Source organism: Apteryx rowi, unplaced genomic scaffold, assembly GCF_003343035.1.
Source record: "Apteryx rowi isolate R43461 unplaced genomic scaffold, aptRow1 scaffold_151, whole genome shotgun sequence".
In the NCBI taxonomy this organism is placed as follows: domain Eukaryota; kingdom Metazoa; phylum Chordata; class Aves; order Apterygiformes; family Apterygidae; genus Apteryx; species Apteryx rowi.
In genome coordinates, this window is record NW_020447764.1 from 488,666 (window position 1) to 511,052 (window position 22,387).

Consider the following 22,387-nt stretch of genomic DNA (forward strand, 5'->3'; position numbering starts at 1 on the left):
GTCAGTTCTATCTCCTCAGCTTTTGCTCTACCAAAGACAGACCAAAGAAATTAATTTCTTACTTCGGCTTGGTAAGACTCATAGTCATTCTTGATTCCTTCACGGGAAGGAAAGACAATAGCACTAGGGGCAACTGATGGGCAAATTCTGCTCCTTTTATGTAAAACTGACACTCAGATAAAGCCTTATTGTTCCTTGACATTGTGGCTTCTGAGCAAGGAATATTTTAAAGCAGTTTTGTGCATTGCCACAAAAAGCTCATAAAGTGAAGACCAGGATGAAGAGTTAGTTGGAGTCAGAGATCAGCATTACACATGTTGAACCAACAGGGTGAGTTAGGAAGCATGTGGCTGTGCTTTAGGGTCAACTCCCTTGTTTCCCAGCACAGCAAGTTTCATGGGACACACAAGGACAAGGCTCATTTTATCTGAACCTGCTCCTGAAAAGGCTGAGTGCAATAGCTCTTAGATCTGGCAGCTCTTGGGTCAGTGGTGCCCCTATGCAGAGTGGTCAGCTGTTTACAAGTACTGCCAACACCACTACTAGGGTAGCTGCTTTTCATCCAGCTGTTGGCCAGCTATGGGAGACTAAGGTACCAGCACTATTGGCAGTGAGAGCAGTTTGCTTACATGAATGTTCAGGGCATGGTGTGATACCATGTAATGCTTTTTTTATTTTTCCTGAGAAGGAAGGAAGTAAGGAAGTTTGTGTAGGTTAGCAGTAGGAACAGTAGTAAAGGGAGATGCATTTTCATCCCTCTCTTCTCAGGTTTTCTACCTGAAACTACAGCCTATTTCTGCCTCCCTTTGCCATCTGTTTAAAAAAAAGGTGGGTAATTATCCCTTAATCACAAAAGTAGAATGAAAGGAATTCAGGAAGTGGAGCAGGCAGCACTAGGGAAATGTCCAGCATAATAAATTAAAAAGCCTGTGCTGTCTTCCTGTCATGTAAACAATGCAAATAACTTCTTCAAGGCACGAAGATTTAAAGTTTGTAGGTGCCAGGCATGCCTGTGGGTATCTTAGTGTCACAATAATAGAAAGATTAGTTACAACAGTACTATCAGTTACCACAGAACTTCTTTATGTCACTGGAAAGCCACCTACATAGAAATTGGATATATTTTATTTACAGAAAACCAATGCAAACAATGGTGGGTTGGAGCTCTGAATATGTGACTAGCCCTGTTGGTGCTGAAGGGTCAAACAACACTATAACAACCATTGCAGTTACAGTAAACTGATAACAAGTTCAGAGAGTATAAATCACTCTCTCCTATCTTTATCATTGTGTTGTTCATGACAGGCTGGGTTTCTGATTGCTCAATGAAATGTCATTTGACTGAAGACATTTGGTGCTTCTAAGGAAAGTTGTTCCTGAGCCAAACCACTCCCTTGGAGTGTGCAGAAGAGCCACAGCACCATGGAGAATGGCTTAGTAAAGCATAGGATCCTCAGTGAAATTACCCTGGGTCTCCCCATCCAGATCCCCCATGGAATGACAAAAAATGATACGTCTGACAGATTAGATAAAATCATAATTTACTGGCCCTGCTGAACTTAAAGCAAATGTTTTCTTTTGCCACCTAGCTGAAATGAGTCCCTTGCCACCAAAAAGATTTTTGTGATCAGGAAAGAAAAGAAAGAAACCAGAATATCTTTGAGTATTAAGTCATCATTTATAATTAATTTTCTTCAGATTAAAATAATTTTCCGAAATCTTGTAGGGTTTGCTTGTTTTATATCAGGTTCTTAGACAGCACTTACATTATACAGGTTCACACTTGGAAAAAAATTATTTCACCCACATATGTTTACTGTAATTATTCTTTTGAGTATGTTCCAATTGATTCTGCAAAACTCTAAATACCCCAGAGGAAATACCAAAGGTAAAGATATTGAACGCTGCTAGTGTTACAAAAGATAAATAAGCTGAAAACATTAACGTGACAGCCTGAGATATCATAACAAGCTGTGGGTTTTCTCCAATCCAAAACTGCTTTCAAGCCATGTTCGCTTCTACAGCAAGAAGGGATGGGGAGGAAGGGCTGAAATAAAATAGTGAATGAAAAGAAAATATTTTTAGCTATTACCACCAAACTTTTCAATTCCAGTGTGTCTTTCACCCTTTCTGCTGTTTAGCAACCAACTCAGTAGGGAAAAGAGAAGCAACTTGATCTCACATTTGTTCTTTCTTTCTCCAAGCAGCCCTGCTCCTGGTTCCCATTGGCTGGTGAGAATTTGTGTCCATATGGATGCTCCCTGGCCCTCTCACCTCTCCAAACGCAGCCAGAGGATGCAGCCGTGCCACCCTGGCATGGGTCAAAGGCAGCCTGGGGCCAGAGAGGTCTTCCAAAAGGAAATTGCCGGCTGCTATACCTCAGGGGGGGACTGGGCAGTTAATACTTTTTTCTGTGACTGTGGTTTCATTTCCTCATCTCCCCCTTTCACTTCCTCCACTTTTCAAGGAGCTACTGACTCCTCCACTCTATGCAGAAATTGTCTTTGTACTCGGAGAAGCAGGGAGACTGCATTTATTCTAGATCCTAGGCCTAGATCACTGCACCAACTACCATGACACCTTCCCTTCTCTCCCAGTCTTATTTGCACATAGCAAAGGTTAAGTCCAGCTTGTTTCTGCCTTTGGATCCAGTTTACACAGCAGTGGCCACCTAATGTTTTGCAGCTAAGATACATATAGAGAAAACAGCATCTGTCAGCATCTGTGATTCTTTGGCTCTTTAGAGCAGGAGCTGCTGTCTGCTTGGGAGGCTCCTCAGAGTCTCATGCACTGTGCTTTAAGGGTGGCTTAATGGTAATACAACATTCATTCTGGGAGGGGAAGTTAGTAGTTTGTCCTGGCGGTTTGGTGAGGATAACCCCTGGTTTGCAGACTCCTCTTTCTGCTTATTTAATTTCTGCCCATCCTCGCTTGGTGTTTCTGTTTGCCCTTCTGAAGGCTTGGTAGCCGTTTTTCTTTCTGCTGTTGGCTCTTTCCTCTTCTCTGTAGTTTCTTTTTTGCTTGGAGTCTCTGCTCTGTCTTTCCCTTCACCGCCATTTTCTGTGGCACTTGATGTTACCTGCACAACTGGAGCCAGCTGAAGGGGCTCCTTGGTCTCTTTCCACCTTCGGGCACCCGACCGCGTATTGAATTCATACATTTTGCCTGTGACTTGCAAGGGAGAAAACACAAGCAATTAAAATCGTTCCTGCTTTAGCAGATTAAGACATGACAGTTCTCCTCAGGATGGGGATGAAACTGGAAACGCAAAGCACCTGGAAAATCAGATCAGTTTGGGAAGGTAGCCCTGAGAGGGAAAGCCTCCTTTCCTCCAGTGGGCGTGAGGGACCTGGGAGCCGTAGCAGTCTCTCAGGGGAGACACCATCCATCAATACAAAACTGGCTTTACAGTTGAAGAAAAGGAATATTTAAAATAGGACCTCATCCTATACCTGTATCCAGATTAGGGCTAATATTGGTTTACATGATCAGTATAACAAACTCATACATAATCCTTAGTTGTTATGACTAGCTCTCCCCAAACTTTTGCCTTTGCCTGTGCTAGGAAAGGCCATTGTATACATGTGTGCCTATTTTTTCAAGTAGTGTTACCTGCTTAGCAGAGCAACACCTGCTAGCAGCACCATATGCTACAGACATCCTGTGGACCATGTTAGGTTGTCCACGGTGACCCAGGGCACTACAATCTGGAAACCCCACAGATTTTAGCTGTATGCATCAGTTTACAATTTGCACTGAATGCTTTTCTTAAGGCTTGCTGTAAACATTGTCTCAAAAGACAAGTCATTAATACAGTGAAATAATGTGTATTTTCTGTTAATGCAAGTACATGCTTCCCTCATATATATAAAATACTCATAAGTTTTGGTTGTTTAGCATACATTGCTACCTTTTCTTATTATAAATATTTCTGGCCCTCTTAAGATTTTGCAAGTAATTTCTACCTCTACACTGAAAACAAGTATCTTTTCTTTCAGTTCATTTACTACCTAGAGACAGGAAGAAAAATTGCCATGTATCCAGTGTGATTGCCTCATAGTCTAAATTACTGCCTCTTGCTAAACAGACAGAGAATCAGAAGCTATAGTGGCACTTCTTCTAATTAAACATTATTAATGTTGGACAAACAAAAGACCATTAAGGCCTGGAAAGAAACAGAGGTTACATGTTACTACATGTTATAGTTTGTATGAGAATTAATGTTTTCTGACACAGTAACACTATTTGAGCAATTAAAGATGAAACTGGATCTCTTTGCCTATTATTTTTATGACTACTTATAAGGCAGGCATGTTAAAGCAGCCCAGATCAGGAAGCAGGTCCTGAGCAGCCCTCCTAATCATGTTCAATAGATAATATCCTGGGAGTTATTAAACCTCATCTCCAAACCGCAAGCATTTGATCCTTTAGGGTTTGGGATGAGCCCTAGAGGGGACAGGGGAGAAAAGGGGAGCACACATTTCTCTGCTGACACCACAATGCTGTGTTATAACTTAATGCTCATGTTTGACACAAATGCCCTTGCACTGGGGTGCAGTTTGGATGGGCCCAGATATCCATAAGTCTGGTGTGCTCAGGTCTGCTAAGGAAAAAAAACATCCACTGTCCTGCCAAAACGCTGGGAAGCAGCTCCTGAAGTGGCCCAGGGAATGTCCATGCCTAATGTTTTTAAAATGCCATTACATATGGAAAAATGTATGGACTTTGGAGCCCATCCCTTCAGATTCTCTTTATAAGTAGCAAGTGGGCTTAGGCCTGGACTGAAGTCGCCTCAACCAGCCTTGTGGATAGACTTAAATGCACAGTAGGTCCTATTTATTTGCCTAAATGCTACTGAAGTCCCTGTGCCTAGTGTTTCCTATTAGCTCAAGGCCCTCGAGAGCCCAGAGACAGCTAATAAGAAACACAAGGTGCTGGCAGTTGGGTGGAAATTTGGCCAGATGAGACCAAGCCTTGAAAAAAGCCGGCCTTTTTCTGAATAATTTCTAGACCCACTGTTTCAGGCCTATCTTCAGAACTATTTCTTGAGGACCTGTTTTAACTGATAGTGTCTTATTTTGCCAGCCCCTCTATGCTGGGGGCCCTTAGCCTCTAGGTGTAGAGCTGGGCCACTAATGCCAGGCTACATGGCTAGAGCAAGCCCTGCAGTATGGGCTTGCCACGGGGCATGCTGCTCGGGGGGCTGAGATAAGAGGAATCGACCCTGACAAAAAACATTTCTCTGCAATGAACCCTGCTGCAGAGGGTGGTAGCCTCCGTGCGGGGAAGGGGATCAACACTGCACCTCCTGGGCCATCCTGCTGTTTCCAGTTTTTGCCCCAATTTCGCACTTCCCAACTGCCCAGCTGGTTAAGCACAACTCAGAGTTAGCATAGCTGGAGGGTTCCTGCTTTCCAGGGTGACATGCTTGGTAGCTGATGCCACCATAAGTGCATCCAAAAGCAAGTGGTTTTCCCTGTCCTCCCTAGCGAGTGATGTCTAAGCCTCAGATGAATGTGAGCAATGCAGTGTTGCTACAAGAGAGGAGGGATGAACAGGAGCAAGTAACTCACCCCCTGCTGGGCTGCCAGGGAGAGCTTTCGGAGATGGAGTGGGTACATTGGCGGCTACATTAATCTGCTGGCTATTACCCAGGCGGGGAAGGGTGAAACCACATAGCGTGTCAGCACAAGAGCAGGAGGCTTGGAGCAAATTCCTCCTTCCCTCCCGCCCTCCTTTCCCACCCCACAGTACCAGATCCATACAGTCAGTTTGTCAGAGGAGCAGCGCATAACCTAGCCATTGGATGTATGCTTTCAAGGGACATAAGTATATTTTACCATTAAAAACGTTATTAGGGCACTGTCTTGATTTTCACTATCTGTGAAATATAGCTCCTATTCTCCTTGAAAACAGCAAACCTGAAATATGAAAAGCAAATGTCGAACCATATTTAAGTCAATGAATCTAGTTTGTTTCAAGCCAAATATTCATATCCACTGTTAATTACTTTTTATTACCTGGGTCTCTGGCTTCTCCATCAAAGACAGTATTTAGCTTTGTCATTTTCTGTGAAGAGAGACAATATGTGAAATGAATCCTGTGAATTAGTTAAGCAAGAAGGAGCAGTGACTTGGAAATGCTGACCTACATGGATGGAGGCAGATTTGTATGACCTGTATATCACATTCTTGCAGGCTGAGTTTAATCAGAACTGGCAACAAAAGCCATTTGTGGTGTAGAGTGTTGCTACTGGATGTTCAAAGGTGAAGTAATAAAGTCTGACATGCTAAATGCCTCCACATGTGTAACCACAAGAGGGTCATCTCCACCCTGAAGAGGTCTGGTAATCCCCTTGCTAAAGAACCTGGGGAGGGAGAGTTCAATTTGAAAGCACTTTGCAGCCTTTATGCCTTTGAGAAGAGAAGGAGCCCTGAGATGCTCTGTATCTGGGAGCAAACATCTATTACACAGGAAGTAAACACAGCATTTCGCTGCAAACAGCTTAGCAGATCCAAACTTTTTGCAGCTTGGGTACACTTGGGTACACTTACTGCTCACACTCCCACAGCTCAGGAGTAACTGCAGAAGTCGGTGGCATTTCAGCAGTGTAACACTGGTATTAGTGAAGCTGGGGCGTGTTGTCCTCCTCCCCCTTTGGCTGCAGCGGTCTCCTTTCTCACTGCTCCAGGCACAGCCTGTCTGGCCTCCCACATACAGGGTACCAGAGAAGATGGGGAATTTGGCTCTTGGAAGAAAAGGGGCCAAAACGTATGTGAGCAGCACTCCCCCAGTGTTGCTTCCAGAGAGGCCAGTTTGAGCAGCAGAGTTCTGCATTTTGGGGCAGTCCTTTCTTCCCTTGTTATTTTGATATTTTCTTGGGGAAACAGACATCTTTCATTTAAAGGGTTCTATAGTCATATTGTGTGACGGGGTGGACAAAACTTTTTTTTTTAGTCTTGAGGCTGGCAGTACTTACCAATACCACTTCTCTCTTAGGTTTCTTCTTTTCTATGGGAAAGAAAATGCATATTGTAAAGAAGAAGATTTTTCTGACAGTGACTGTAGATACTAAAGCCATGATTTCCCCAAACAGATAGAGATGTTTGGTACTCAACATCTGAGACATCTCAGATGAGCCTTATTTCCTTTCAAAGAATGATCCCTAATACTATTTGAAAACCAGACTCCTTCATAATATTTTGGATTAAGAAAGCACATTTGCCAATCACTAATGAAAAGTTTAGCCTTGAAAAGTCTTATTCCTTCAGTAATGAATAAATAACAATAGTTTCTTTAACAAATTTTCCTTTCTAAATAATATGAACAGATATAGAAATTCACATGTGGTCTTTATGGAAACTTATTCACACATTTGTTCAGTGAATAATTCTTTTTTGGCTGCCACTCGTTCCAAAATGTTACAAATGAAGTTTGCTTCAGGGGTGAAATTCCTCCCCCTCCCCAGCACCAGGCAGCCAGCACAGGTCTGCGCACTGCATAACTCCCGTTCAAGCTGTATTTTGAGGACTCCTGTGCTGCACGGGCCTCGGACTGGCTGTCTACCAGGAAGCAAATTTCACCTTTGGGGATATTTGAACTAGAAATGTAGATTTTTTTTTTCCCCCATGAATGTTTGTACTTGCAAAGCGTGTGCAGTCAAACATTCATCTGGAGACAAAACAGGGAAGTGCTGCAAATCTAGTCAAGTAAAATTCAGATTGAAGAACAGTTTGGTTATGTGTGAATTTACCACACAATTAACTCATCCCACATGCAAACAAATACAGCAGCAGTGCCACGGGCATCTCGACAGCATGGATTTGTGGATGATACCCAGCTAGTTGCTATGATTTCTTCTCACTCACTCCTTGCCAATTTGCTTAATGTCCTTCCTTTAGAGAACAGTATGTCTGTCCACCAGCAGGCTTCACACCTGGGTATGTGATCCTCCAAAATGTGGCAGATGGGCCTGAACCTGAGCGTTCACGGGAAACCTGCTCTGTCTGGCCTTTGCCGCCCAAAATTTGGGAACCAGTTTTTCAGAAAGCACCAGGCATCCATTTTTTGGAAACCAGCCAACACTGAGATGTCTCAAACTGGGCAATCAAGAGAACGGCCAATTTTGCCGAGTTTTGTTAGTTGTGTTTTTTCAAGCTGGGAGATAGTCACTGAGTAGAGGGAGTTATAAAAGCAGATTCTTAATAAGAAGATATAAACCATGCTTGCTAGAGGAAAGCCTATGGGACTAAACGAAACATGGCTGCTTTAAAAACACTGTATTTTTTTATGTGTAACTTATACCCCTTTATAACCCCTTTAAAAACACTGATACTGGAAAATAAATTCTCGGGTGTACAAAGTAATGGGCTCAAGGGAGAACATGAAGGGGATCAGAGAACAGGGAATTAGAGAGGAGAGGGATCTTGAAGGCAGTTGTTGAGAAATGGAATTACTTTTTTAACAGGTAGCATATGTGTGAAATAGCATATCCATGCCAGAATGTCAGGCTAGTATGAATTTGGTTTTTACCTAATAGTTGAGCAGATTTGAAGACCAAAAGGATCATGAAATCAGTTAGGCTGGCCTCCCATAATCAGCCAGGATATTTAATCAGAGCACTCTTGTACTAAGCCAAATTTATTTATCTGGAAATGGATTTACAAATTTTACTCTGACTAGTAAACAAGGTGTTATTGAGAAGTATTAAAATATAGAAAAGAGATACACACCTGGAGCATCTATCCTGTAACAACAAAAAAAAGAGTGTAGTTAACAAATGTCAGACTTTTGCCTAGATAAGAATATCATGATTTGTTCTCTTCACTTGGCAAGAAAGATCTGCTTCCTTGAGTTTGGGGATTTGCTTGATTTGTTTGGTTTATGCTTTTGTTTTCAGTGAATGCCTGCAACATTTAATGCTGCTCCCGAACAGCAAAACAGCCCTGAGTATTGCTCTAACACTTCTCCAAAAAGTGATAATATTAAAAAAAAGTGATAGCATGATGGATTTATATAATCTGGAAAATTATATTTTCAAGCATTATTTTCATCTAGTTCCATGCTATAGGAAGGTCAATTTGTTGGATCTCCTGTGCTCAGATAATACCTTTTAAAATATTTGAAAGATTTAAAGTGTATCTGAAAATATAAAAATTGCTTTTTAATGGGAAAACCTAAATGCCAATGAATCACTTGACCCATTAATCAATAATAACAATAGCCAGGCTATATGCTACTACAGTCATTTTTCATTTTATCACAAATTGCTAAATTTCTTCCACACACCATTTGAATTATAATCACAGTCATATGTTACCTCTTTTCTTAAAAAATGTACCATACTTTCTGAATTTCAGTCCGAATCCTGAGAATACTTACAGAATACTTTTTTTTAAGCCCAAGAATAGCTTCACTTAAAGTTCTGCTCACCTTTGTTTTGTGAAGTAAAATGTCAATTGTAGGCACTCTGACTCAAGCCCCATAAAAAAAGCAGTCCTTGGGGATCTCTACAGCTTCCCAGAAGGAAGCAAAGCTATTCCGAGGTGCTTCCTTGGCAAGCAAGAGTAATTAGAGCTACCAAGAAGCTTTATGGGCCAGAGCCTTGCAATGCACTTGGGCAAAACTCCAAGAAATCTGCAGAATTTTGGTCTGAATAAAGAATTTGAGATTAGCACCAGTGTTTGAAAAGGACTCTGAGATCCTTAGCTAAAAGGAAGAACTATGCACATGGTAACTCCTGAGACGGGAAATTCCCTTGGAGTGGGCACCCACGTACATTTGTATTTGTGCTCAGCACAGCCAGGTGCTGACTCTGACTGGGCTTTACAGGCTTAGCTGTCTTTACAGGTAATAATTATTAATTACACAGTTACCTTCAGCTAATGCATTTGGCTAAACTTAAACTTTATACTTAGACTTAAACTTTATAATTAGGAAAAAAAAGGAAAAAAAAATCCATCGACATTTTTCCTTGATTTCATATCTTTAACACCGAATATCATTGTAGCCAGTAATAGCATTTATTACAGCAAAGGACATACCACTATAAAATATTCAGAGCCTAGACTTCACTACCTCTCGGAAGCCTCAGTTATCTTTGTCATTAACAGGTATTTCTAGGTACTACCCCAGCATGACATTTGGGAGGACTCACAGTGGAGCGTTGTCTGCTTTGCATGCTGGAGGGCAGCGAGTGCAGACACATTTTGCCAGCAGCAGCACCAGATACCCTAGTAGTCCAAAGAGCAGTAAACTGCCGAGGGTGATGACGAATGGCACGTACCACGCTGATTCCGAATAGAGATTTTCCCTTTTCGTCACAAGAGTAAAGCCAGGCTTTTAAAACAAAACAGGAAAAATTCCCTGATGCTGCATTCTTGTAAGGTATTGATACCGACAGTGCTGTTCGTCTTGCTTAACTTAACTTCTGCACGGAGGCACCAGGCCCAAGCTTCCCCCCAGGGCGCCCTGGATAATCAGCAGAGGGAGATAGTGTCTCCTGGAGACGGTGATTCAGCCCAAGCACCTTGCTCTGCTGACTGCTGAGGCAGCTCAGATGACTGATGAGATGGACCACCAAGCTCTTGGGGCAATTACAGGCAGGTGAAATGAAGCTCACCCACAATGCAAAAAGGAGGTTTCTGATCATGTTTCAATGTCTTATGTTAAAACATGCACACTGCGATGGTGTTTAAAAGCCTCTGGTTGCCTCAAAAGCTGTGAGAGCAGTCTGAGGATAAGGAAGTTAAGGGAATACTGCCATTACTGAGATAATGGTTTCTAGTTACCTAAGGCAAAACTGGAAGTAGGTCATCTTCACTGCAGTGATCATTCAGCTCCCTTCGTAAGAGGAGTTGAATGCTGAGGAGTTGGGTTATTGTATAAAAATAAATGAAACTCCTTTTTTTTTCTCCCTGTGACTTCTTCCAGAAGGGAGAACCACACTTTCTGAGCAGCTGTGAGCTCCCAGATCGTCCCATGTGCCAGGAGACAGTGCTCTGAGCTGGCACATCACTTGGAGCTAGCAGCTCATTCATTAGGGTCCCATCGTGACAGTAACCTCATGCAGGTCAAAAATGACTCCTTTACTCTACCTCGGTCAATACCTAGTGTAGTATATCTCACACTGTGAGTTTTAATCATCTGCCAAAGTTTTTATTTTATTTTCTGTAATACATTTGTAGTTATATTATATACAAAAATCAATAGAGTTTCTGTTTGTTCTCTGTCTAGTGATAACTTTAAACTAACTTGTATATTCTAGCAAAAATTGGTGAGTAGGTGGACAGGGTTTGACTGTGTCTAATACTATCAGTAACTGTTAAAAGAGTGATCTATTGTCAGTCAGTAGTGCTGGGTATATCATTAAAGAAACTCTAAAATAATCTTAATGTCACCACCATCACTCCAATCTCATTGGGACCGAAGTCACGAGTGACTTTTGGTGACGGGGATCCTTCTGTACACCACAAGCCTTCCAGCATCCGTTTCACCAAGTTACTACACTGAACACACATAACTAGTAGTGAGATAAGCAGATGCTGTAATGAAAGTGCTCTTCTGGAAAATAGTCTGAAAGTGGAAGGCTGATATCTCCAGGGAGGCAGATTTAAGGCTGTGGTATGCAGTCTAGACTGTATTGTAGCTGTGGTAAAGCACAGGGAAGAAATGCAGAATAAGTTTTGTTAGCTTAACTTTTTGTTCCCACATCAAGTAGGGGGAGGAGAAGGCTGTGAGAAAACCATTTATTCCTTCCCAACAGAGCATTAGATAATAATAGGGTTATTAATCAGTCTGCAAATTTGGACTTAAGCATTTTCATAACAAAGCTTTCAGACTTTCATGTGCTCTGTGTGCAGGATCCCCTGGCTCTGGCTCAGTTACAGGTAGGCCTTAGCAGATCAGATAGTTTTTCAGTTAATAGTTCTTTTATCCCTTCATGGGCATTGTCGTATTTTCATTCCTGTGCGTGAGGAAGAAAAGGCTAATGCCATCAGCAGTCAGGGCAGAAAATAGAGGGACTCTGGACAACAGATAGACGGTCTGGCAAGGGGTGCAGGAAGCGATCTGCACCTGGAAGAGCACCAGGATGGGGGCAGAGTGCGCTCTGTACCCCTCAGGTTGTGCTGCTTCTGCAGGCAGGACAAAAACAGGCTCTCCTCATAACCTGCACCAGCCTGATGGAAATCAGCTCCAAAATGGAAACTGTAAAGCCAGAGTTTGCCTGGGATAGTGCTGCCGATGAGCAGCCGGTATCACTTGGCCTCAGGCCCCCCCGCTCCACAACAACTGCCGGATCAGGGTGCAAAGCCGGAGCCCCCTCTGGCTGCCAAAAGCTGTGCAGACTTCCCTGGCTCAGCTGTGGAGCACCACAGGTACAGGAGCTTAGGAAAGACCCTGTCCCATACCTGCGATGTCACCTGTCTGAAACCTGCTGAAACCTCAGCGACACACTGAGGATGTGCAGAGCTACTTCAGTTCCTGGCAGTCCGGTCAAAGTTTTATGTTAGGGTGACCTCAATGATGGAAAAATGTCCCTTCCATGTGATGAGGATTTCCTATTGTTCTTGTTGTTGCCTATTTTGACCTTGGTAGCTACAGATTAATTTGTGTCCCACTCTAAAGAAGCATGTAGAAGTGCAAGGCAGCCAAAGTAGTGACTAGCTGAGAATAAAACAGAGGTCCTGCAAAATGCATGAACTCATTTTAATGTTCTAGGCAAAGGTTAACCCCTACTCTGTCCTTATTAATAAAGCTTCCAAAACCTTTAACTTTCCAGTTACATGGTAATGGCAGAGTGCCTGTCCTTTAGATACTTGCCCTTTTTGTTTTAAAAACTAAAATAAAAAAGATAAGTTGCAAGTCTGTACCTGGGACCAGTCCTTCACAACAGGGAACATATTAACCACCATTAGCTTTAGTGTAAGAACATAGGGCTCAGCACTTCCCAGCACCGGACCCACTACAGTTTTTTTGTTTTCCTTTTGCATATATCTACCTTCCTTTCTCAACTCCCATGGAGATTAGCCCATGAAAGAACAGCAGATTAGGTACAAAGTTCAGTGAACTTACTGTAGTGGTAATGACAGTAGTTGGGTTTGGGATAATTCTGATGCTTAAAGTAACTGTTCCAGTTTTAATCAAGTCTGTAGTTTTGTCCCTGGCAGACAGCAAATTGTCATCTGTTATATAGACACGCAGTCTGTAAATCCAGTTTGTATCAAAACCACTGTCATAGTCAAACCTAGATGCAAGAATCAACCGAGACGTGTTGGAGCCAGCACTTGGTGAAAAGGTGAAATGATTGTTCACGTTGCCTGCAAGTGGTAGCAAAACAACAAAGTAACATCAAGAGAAGGAAGAAAAGAGAAAAACAATTCCACATTAAAATAAATGCCTGAAACAAGCAAAAAGATCAATTTCTGTTGACAACTTGTTATGGATCACTTTACACCTGTGTGGTATCATTGACAAGAATGGCTTGATCTTCTTGACTATTATATAAAATAATACAGTCATAAAACTGTTAAAATATGGAGTAAGAGCTCCTCCAGGGCCTCACAGCTAAGATGAGGCTGTGGAAATGGTTCAGTCCTATAGGGTGCACAACAGGAGACCCTGACATCACCTGCACGAGCTGGCCTTACGGCCTGGAGGTCAGTCAAGAAACAGCAGCACTGAGCCAGAACAAGATCCCTATGGTGCCACAGGGACTTTCCCACAGTTGAGGTGTCCTTGGAGCTGCTCTCCAGATCACACGGCCACTCCCAGCAGGTCCACCTCCAGCATCTCTCCATGGCTTCTTCCTCTGCCCAAAACGCACACTGCACAGCCTTTGGCAAGTCCCCAGAAGATAGCTAATTACTGAGGGGGGTTAATTTTCTGCAGTAGGAATATCCACCTACAAATCAGACCAGGACTTGTCTGCACTGTGGGCTGCTGTGTGGACCAGAGTGGAGCGTGGTGTGTCTGGCACCGCAATCTGCTCTTTTTCTGTTCACATGACTGATTGTTAAGTTGGGTGTAAGTAAGACTTATCTGACTTGATCTCAGGAGATCTGTGAGTGGCTTGGACTGTAGGTAGGCCAGCCCTGGCTGTTACGCTGTGGGCAGACCACACGCAGGAGAGATCATACCCATGTAAAGGCATTGGATGTGTTTTTGCTTTTGCTCTTGTTGCCCTGAAGAGCTCCAGAATTGAAGTTGAAGGGACCTAGAAGGCCATGTCTATGCTACTACATGAAAGGGGCCAGCGACTGGTCTCTGGCTCAAAGGCCAGCTGCCTGTCCGTGCAGCCAAACCCCCTCAGCCTTTGCACCAGAGGACCCACACACAGCCGCTGCCAGGCAAAGTCCCAGGTCCCTCAGTAATGCCCAGGCTCTCTTCAGAAACATGCTGCTTGGCATAGACCTAAATCACACCAGCAACCAAACTTAACACTTCAGCAGTGGGGACCAATACTGAGGCCTGTGGCCTGACCCTGATTTACTGATCTAAACAAAGCCTTTCTGTGGGCTTGCTGGTAAGCAATGCTGAGGCAGAGCTCCTCTGCAGCATTAAAGGGCTGGAATAGGACAGAAGTTCTCTCTTTTTTTGCTCACAGCTCTTTATTGGCACCTGAACAATCTGCTCACTCCTTCTCAGTAATCATCTCAGGAACAAAAAAAGAAATTCCCCCAAGAAAGCACATTCCCTTTTTTGTGAAGCTGAATGTCATCCCCTGCCTTAGTGTTTCTCTGAGTGGATGAAGTTGATCACTGGGTTGAAACACATGTTCTTACAGTGGGATTTTAATGCATACAGCATGGAATGGGGACAAACAGGTTTACACAGTAGTTTTGAATAGGGTACCAACATCCAAAGGTGAGAGATGCAGAGTAACAGAAATCACCACAGATTTCTCCAGATTTACTCAGCTGTAACTAGAAGCGAAATTTGACCCTGCATGTCATTCCAGCTCATTCCACAGAAGTCCATGTCAATTTTACACTTCATCATCAAGTAACTAATGTGGTGGGCAATCCACACCTGCAAGGGCATGGTTCTGGGTGGTAGCACCAGTAGCCAACTTGGGGAGAGACAAAATAATGATACGAGAAAACTGGAGATCATCATGAACTCTCCATGAAAAGTAGCACATAAACTGTGCTAGACTTTTATTTACAAATCCAAGCGAGCCATCAGAATTCAAGAATTTTTGCGCTGCTCCAAGCTCACACACTGTGACACAGTACCTTCATTAATGAAGTAACGGAAAGACCTGGGATCAGAATCGCGATCTTGACATACAATCCTGAAGCCATTAATATTAGTCCCAACAGCTAAGCTAACTGGGATTTGAAATGAGTAGAAATTGGGTGAACAAACTGGTTCTTCATCATTTACTTCCAAAACATTGACAGTTACCTGAAAGAAAAGAGCAATAACCAGCTGAAATGCCTTCACTGTGCTAAGACAGAATTGAATTGGCTTCAGAAGCTGTTTGGCTTTGCCCTTTTCATTCTTTTGACAAACAGCTGTCGAAGAGCAAAGAAACTCCCTTCCAATCTGGTTTCTACCAGAAAATGTTGATGATTGTTTGACTTCCTTTTCATGTTGTGATCAGTACTCCTTTGGGAACAGGTTCCTTAACCTGAATCATGTTATAAGACCACTTTTTTTTTTCTGATTTGTCTGACGATTTGAATTACCTGAAGTGTGTCATAATAAGAATGAGAAATAATAATAGTAGAACATATTCATTAAGCTTCCTTCCAAAGGTCTCAAATTGCTTCACAGTCATTAGTTAGGCTTCTTAGCACATTTAATAATAATTCAGAGTGTGATCCATGGAAAGAAGGAACACTCCCTATAGATTGACCCTTCCCAGAGAGAAAGAAATGCTGGTAATGGCCTTCTGCAAGGCGAGGGGCACACTGGTTGGAGCCAGTTGTGCTTAATGCCAGCTGGTGTTAGCCACCTGGGAGAAGGAGGCTACCCCTCTCATAAGCTTTTTCCTCTAACGTTTGTTGATCTTTAATATACCAACAGATAAACTCATCATCATTATGAGTTCCTGATGCTACGTTTTCCTTAACCACCACCTTGAAACATTACAGGAGATAAGGAGATAAAGTATTTCTCTCCTAGCTTCTCAGTGGATGGTGGTTGTCTGGAATAAAAAAGCAGGCCTAATTCCTGTATCCCATCCAACAGATGTCTATTTGGCAAAAATCAAATGCAAGGCAGTCCTCACAGAGGAGACGTGAACCAGTAAAGTATGTGAAGAAGCCTGGGATTCTTCGGAAGGAATAATTGCAAATGCCTTTGTGGATACACCACCTACATCTATTTTTCTAAATAGAATAGCTCTAGGGAGCAAGCTTGAACACAACCATACTGTTTAATGATACCATGGTCCCTGGCATACTCTTGGCTCGTGCCAGATAGCACTGTCTGGGACAAAACTAGGTCTCTGCCAGCAGATGGTATGTGTCAGGGTCCACCCCCATTAGAGATCATCGACAAGGCTGTCCCATTCTGGGCCCCTCAGATATTATTCTAACAAACTACACAGGCCCTCAGCCCATACCTCAAGTATGCAGCACATTCCCTCTGTCTCACATCATGAAAACACACTTCTGGTGGGCTGCAACACAGTCCTCACATTACTGCAGGTACTTTGATGTGAAAAAAGGACACACACAAAATTATAAGTATGCTTAATAGCCACAGGAGCACTATCTGAGGTCCAGAAAAGACTTGGTGCTAAGCACAGATGCAATTAGGCTGTGCTACTTGTCCTCAAGACCCTGTCCCTGTTCTATTTTCTGGTATATGTGTAGCCATAGAGAATACCTTATGTTGTCTAGGACACAGAAAACAATTTTACTGTCAAGGTAAAATAAAAAAGTCTGAAAGACAAATACCACAGAGTTAAAAAAATAAAAATATTGCTTTAATCCTTTTGTAAGAAATAAATCAAGACTGAATGAACACCACCTCCTTCATCTGATTAATATAGAGCCCTGTGCAGGGGTGAACTTGCTTTATACACACCAAAGCACTTTGCCCAATGTCTTACTGTTCTTGTCAGGAAGAAGAGAAAAAAATGTAGATAAAGGGGGAAAAACAGAGTGGGTTTACTCACAGATACTGTTGCAGTCTTCTCTTGGTCTGAGGCCTGTACTGTGAGAAGGTATCTTTGAGTGGTTTCATAGTCTAATCTAGCTAAGATCTTCACATCTCCTTCGGTTGGGTTGATCCAGAATATATTTGTGTAATCCCTGGTGCCCCCTCCAGCTACAATGGAATAAGTGATGGCACTGGGTGGCCAGTCTTTGTCTCTGGCATTCACTTTTCCAATGCTGGATCCAGCTGAAATAAAGAAAATCCATATTTTATTAACATTTTAAACTTAGAAGAAAAGGAAGTACAGAGTATTTGTTCATACCAAACCTTGATGAAACTGTAACTAAACATTTGTTCTGGTGTTTCCCACCAAAAAATGTAAAGCAAAGGTGTGAGAAATACTAGGTTATCATGCTCTATTACAGCTCTCCCATGTATAGACTTGCCTGTTAGCAACAAATACCAAAATGTGAGGAGTCCAGAGAACCACAACAGAGGTGCTTTGACGGTGAGGACCACCCCCAGAGCCCTGCATTGACACACACTAATTACCACACTGTGGCAGGCCAAATGCTATCTTGGGTAGGAGGAACAAGATGCTTTCTTTTTGTCCACCTTGAAATGCAGTTGCCTCTCTTCCTTCCAGGGTGTTTAACAGGCAGCTTGAATTACCTTCATAGGGAACATTTATAAAGTAAGCTACAAATGATAGTGCTGTGCACTGGGAGGACTAAGATGGGACTGTGCACACCCATCTCTGCAGACATGGATTTAACCCTAACTATATCCATATGGCCTGGGGATATTCAGGATATGTCAGTGCATGTAAGGGAGTGACTTAACAGGCAGGCAGTCCTGGTGAACAACACATTAACCAGCACTGTGCCCTTGGGTGATGGAGACCACATACTGGGCAGTATTAATAAAAGCATTTCCAGTACATCATGGGTAGTGGTTGTTCCCCTCTCCTCAGCACTCACAAGGCTGTATCTGGAAAACTGTGACCAGTTTGGGACCTCCCAGTATGACAGAGACATGAACAAACTGGAGAAAGGCCAGTGGATGAGCAGCGAGATGGCAGGGAGCTGGAGGCACAGGCTGCACGAGGAGAGGCTGCTGGAATGGGGCTGTTCAGCCCGGAGGAGGGAAGGCAAATGGGGGGATTTCATTGCTGCCCTCCACTGAAAGGTGATAATAGAGAAGACCAAGACAGACTCGTCTCAGAAGTGGACAGTGAAAGGACAACAGGCAACAGACAGGAATAAGTTGCAACATGGAAACTTCCAACTAGATATAAGGAAAAAATTGTCTGGAATGAGGGTTGCTGAACTGTGACAGGAGCTCAGAGAGGCTGTGGAGTCTCCATCCTTCAAGATTTCAAAACTAATTGGACAAGGCTCTAAGCAGCCTGGTCTAACTTTGAGACTAACCCCCCTTTGAGCAGGTGCTGGATTTGAGACCTCCAGATGTCCCTTCCACATTCAGTTTTCTATGATCCTAGGAAGTCCAGAATGAGTATCAAGATTTATTTGGCATTTTTCATATCTAAAGATCTCTCTTTTTTTTTTCAGCCAACAGAAAAAAAAATAGTAAGTCAGGTCCTGGGACAGAAGGTCTGTGTTTACTGTGTTAGATTGTATGAGGGAGAGGCCACAGCAAGAGGCTGAAGCTGAGGAAGATGCCCCCCTGTGCCAAGCTCCTCTGAGCACCAAGCAGCGCAGCACAGAGCAGGCTGGCAGTCCCTCCAGGCACATGACACTCACTGAGGAGCTGAGAAGCCGCCGCACCACTCTGCAAAGTCATGAGATGCGGGACTCACCGAGGGATGGGAAGGGCCTCAGCCAAGGGGGTCCTCTCTCATCTGCACCACCATCTATAGTGACTTCTTTACATCATTGCGATCCTTTTGAAAAGCTAATTTATCAAGAACAGAAAGATGATCTAAAACAAGAAATCTGAGTTCAGTTCCTGGCTCTGTCACAGATTTCTTGTGCAACTTGCTGGATTTGTCTGTGTCTCAGCTTCCATCTGTACCACTGGAGTTGCTGCCAGTCCTGTCTATTTAGGGGTACAAGGTGGCTGTATAGTGCAACCCCAATCAAACTGGGACTTTGAGCCATTCTCCTCATTCAATTAAATAAAAATACATTTGGAGCAAAAATGTGCTTATCAACATGACATCATTATTTCTATCATGTAGGTGCTACTTACTGTACCTTTAGTAATTTCTGAAACATTAAATTCATATGATAAACTACTGAAGACTGGAAAAAATTCATTCACTGGCTTTATCCTGATGTAAATGTAGATGATATCTGGAAATATAACAGAAGATTAAATCAGAGTTATGTATGACTGTGAAATTTTCTCATGCATATATTCAAAATACATATGGCATTCCTCTCTCTCCATGCTGTTCCAGCACAGGAAAACATCAAAAATGTAAAGGGGATACTTGCTTGAGTAGTTAGGCCAGGCAATATCTTGCACCCTGACAGTCAAAGAAAAAATTTCAGCTCCTAGATTAGCTGGGTTTTCTAAATCAATACTTTCCGTCATCTAAATTAAAAAGAAACACAGTTGTATTTATACTTCTTTACATAAAGTTGCAATACACATGGTGGTGATTAGTTTTTCTCAATGATCTGTGAGTGGGATCTCCCTTGGGTGTATAGAATTGCCATATAGGAGTTATATAGGCTATAGTCAATTACAGGACATTGAATTTCATGTTCACTCTCCGCTGTCTCTTGGCAATTCAAAACTGCCTCCCTCTGCCAAGAACATATCTGTGCCGCGAGTGCAGGAAGTCGTACCATTTGGAGCAAAAGGTCTTGGCCTTTTACCTGGTGAATTCAAAGCATTTGTGATAAACGGGCTGTTTACTGAGCCCTGTGTTGGCTCAACAAGGATCTGCTATTGCTAAATAGTAGCAGTTACTGCTTGAGATCATGCCTGCAGACCTGCCTCAAAGGTGTCAGGTTCAGCCACCAGTGTTTATCCAGGAAAAAGCTGTTACTGAAACAGTGACTCACACAAAGATTTAAATCCTACTTCCTTGGGCTCTCTGGAGGAGCCCTATAAACGCTGGGCTTCCAGGACTAAAGCATGTGCAGCCACAGCTTATCCTCTTTAGGGAAATTCCAGGAGAGACATGACGCTTCAGACAGCCTGTTGTGTTACACAGACATGGTAATGACAATAATATCCTGTGCAGCCACGGAAATGTTTTTTATGTTGGAAGATGAAGCTAAGGACAGTGGTCATTGATATTTATACCTCAGACCAAAAATTAAAGACATCCAAAATCATTTTATTCATCCTATAGCACTCTCCTCTTTTAGATGGAATGCCTGTGTACTCACTAGTTTGTGTAATCGGCACCCTTTTTTCTTTATTTGGCCACTGTTCTTTTTAAATCAACAAAACAACCACCACTGTACATGTCCAACAGCTGGCAGGAGCTGTGGCCACTGCAAATATGACAGCAGCTATCAGCATAAGGCACCCAAATTTTGACACGCAAAATCACACAGGTGCAAATCCCACCTGCTTTTGTGAAAATTTACCACTCTAAGTGCCTTTACAATTCTGATCAATCGATCTGGGAAGTAGTTACTCAGTCTGGGGTTTCTCAAGTGTTTCAGTTCTTCATGCTGAATAGCAAGGATCTTCTGTGGTCTGCCTGAATAAATGGGTATGAAATGGCATCAGTTTTCTCTGCTTATCGATATCAAAGTTGGTGCTTCACACTCCCTAAAAAGGATTTTTTTCAGTCATATCTAGCACTTAGATTAAGAACTGGAGAAACAGCTCTCTGTTCACCAAATTGTCCAAAATCCATACAAAGCATCCTATCAAAAGGTACATAGTTCACATCCTGTCAAAGCAGTCATTTTCCACATCATACTCCTTTGACATGAATTACACTAATTCTTTTTTATTGAACAGAAAATGAATTCAAAATAAGAAATGCCCTTAATAATATTTCAAAAGTTAGCTCCTGAAATAAGACTATCTATCTAACATAAAGCTATAAATGACTGACCACAAGTCTTCCAGACATGGAATCCAGAGCGAATTTATTGCTTCCAAAACCAGATAGTCCAGTGAAATTAAATAGATTGTTTGGTGGATCAACATCAATATCTTTACAGAAATTTCTAAGATCAAGAAGAAATATCCCAAAAGTAGTATTTTCATTTCTCTCTTCCCTGTTTAAAAGAAACATGTTTCCCATCAGTTCTTTACATTTCTTCTCTTAAGCTCTTTATATATTACATGCCAAAACATTGACTTCCATTTTATTTTCAGATCTATTTCCTAGATCTAAATAGACAACAGCTGATGAGGCAACCTTGAATCTGACCCATATGCTGTGGTGGATAACAGCTCTATATAATGGGAAGGACATAAACATTTAGCCAGATCCAACCCAAAATCTTGGAACTCATCCTAACTTCAGAAGCTGCCTCAAGATCTTAACATTCAAAACTAGTTCAATTACTAATTCGTATTTTTAAAAACCTTTAAACAGTTCTTCAGTACATTGTAATGTTTTCTTGTTGAGATGTTCATTTTTTTCTCCTTAACTAATACGTGACCCATTCTGCTATTTTTTGAAACTAGAATTTCTGGCCCTTCTGTTGACATAGGCAATGTCACTGTGATGCACATGATGGAATCGGGGGGATGGGGGAGGGGGGAGATAGATGTCAGTTTTATTTTTTAATCTAGAGAATTATACATGAAAAACTATAGGAGAACTAACTGAAATATCCTTAAGCCCTGATTTTGTTTCCCTTGTACAGTCTCTGTATGACTAGTTCTTTAATTAGCTGATCACATTTTTCCCTGAAGATCTTTGCTTCATTCAGATCATAATGTGAGCTGAAGTTATGATCTGAATGACAACTGGATATTAAATAGACTCTTGTGTTTAGTGTCATGGATGTAGTAACCAAGCAGTGCTCTGAAGAACTGCTGCTCCATAAAATTATGTGATTTCAATGCAAGGCATTTAAATTAGCCACTGAGCAAGCAATTTAAACAGACAACCACTAACTGGAAATCCCTCTCTGCACAGGTCTGATGCGTTATGATACAGATCTCGGCTTGAGACTCTGGTTTCTCACATGCAGGACTGTCAAACTACCAAAAGTGCACCTGAAGTCTGTGAGGCACCCTGAATGCTTCAAACAGGACAATTTTGATATCAGTCTTTCTATGCCATCACATTTCATCTGTTAAATGGGAATAATGGCACATCCTCCTC

At 42.3% G+C, this 22,387-nt stretch overlaps 1 protein-coding gene across 1 annotated transcript in view; it reads right to left on the reverse strand.

Annotated features, from left to right (window-relative positions):
- Nucleotides 1-2,797: 2,797 nt before the first annotated feature.
- CDHR3 (cadherin related family member 3) overlaps nt 2,798-22,387 on the reverse strand; it is a 36,042-nt gene continuing 16,452 nt past the window's right edge. Inside the window, exons 9-19 of the mRNA XM_026059035.1 lie at nt 21,161-21,326; nt 19,572-19,671; nt 19,329-19,427; nt 17,132-17,358; nt 15,237-15,408; nt 13,075-13,319; nt 10,157-10,338; nt 8,733-8,746; nt 6,980-7,011; nt 6,021-6,069; nt 2,798-3,171 (exon numbers count right to left, since the gene is read on the reverse strand). Coding sequence (XP_025914820.1) covers nt 2,798-3,171; nt 6,021-6,069; nt 6,980-7,011; nt 8,733-8,746; nt 10,157-10,338; nt 13,075-13,319; nt 15,237-15,408; nt 17,132-17,358; nt 19,329-19,427; nt 19,572-19,671; nt 21,161-21,326 — 1,660 coding nt within the window. The remainder of the gene's footprint in view (nt 3,172-6,020; nt 6,070-6,979; nt 7,012-8,732; nt 8,747-10,156; nt 10,339-13,074; nt 13,320-15,236; nt 15,409-17,131; nt 17,359-19,328; nt 19,428-19,571; nt 19,672-21,160; nt 21,327-22,387) is intronic.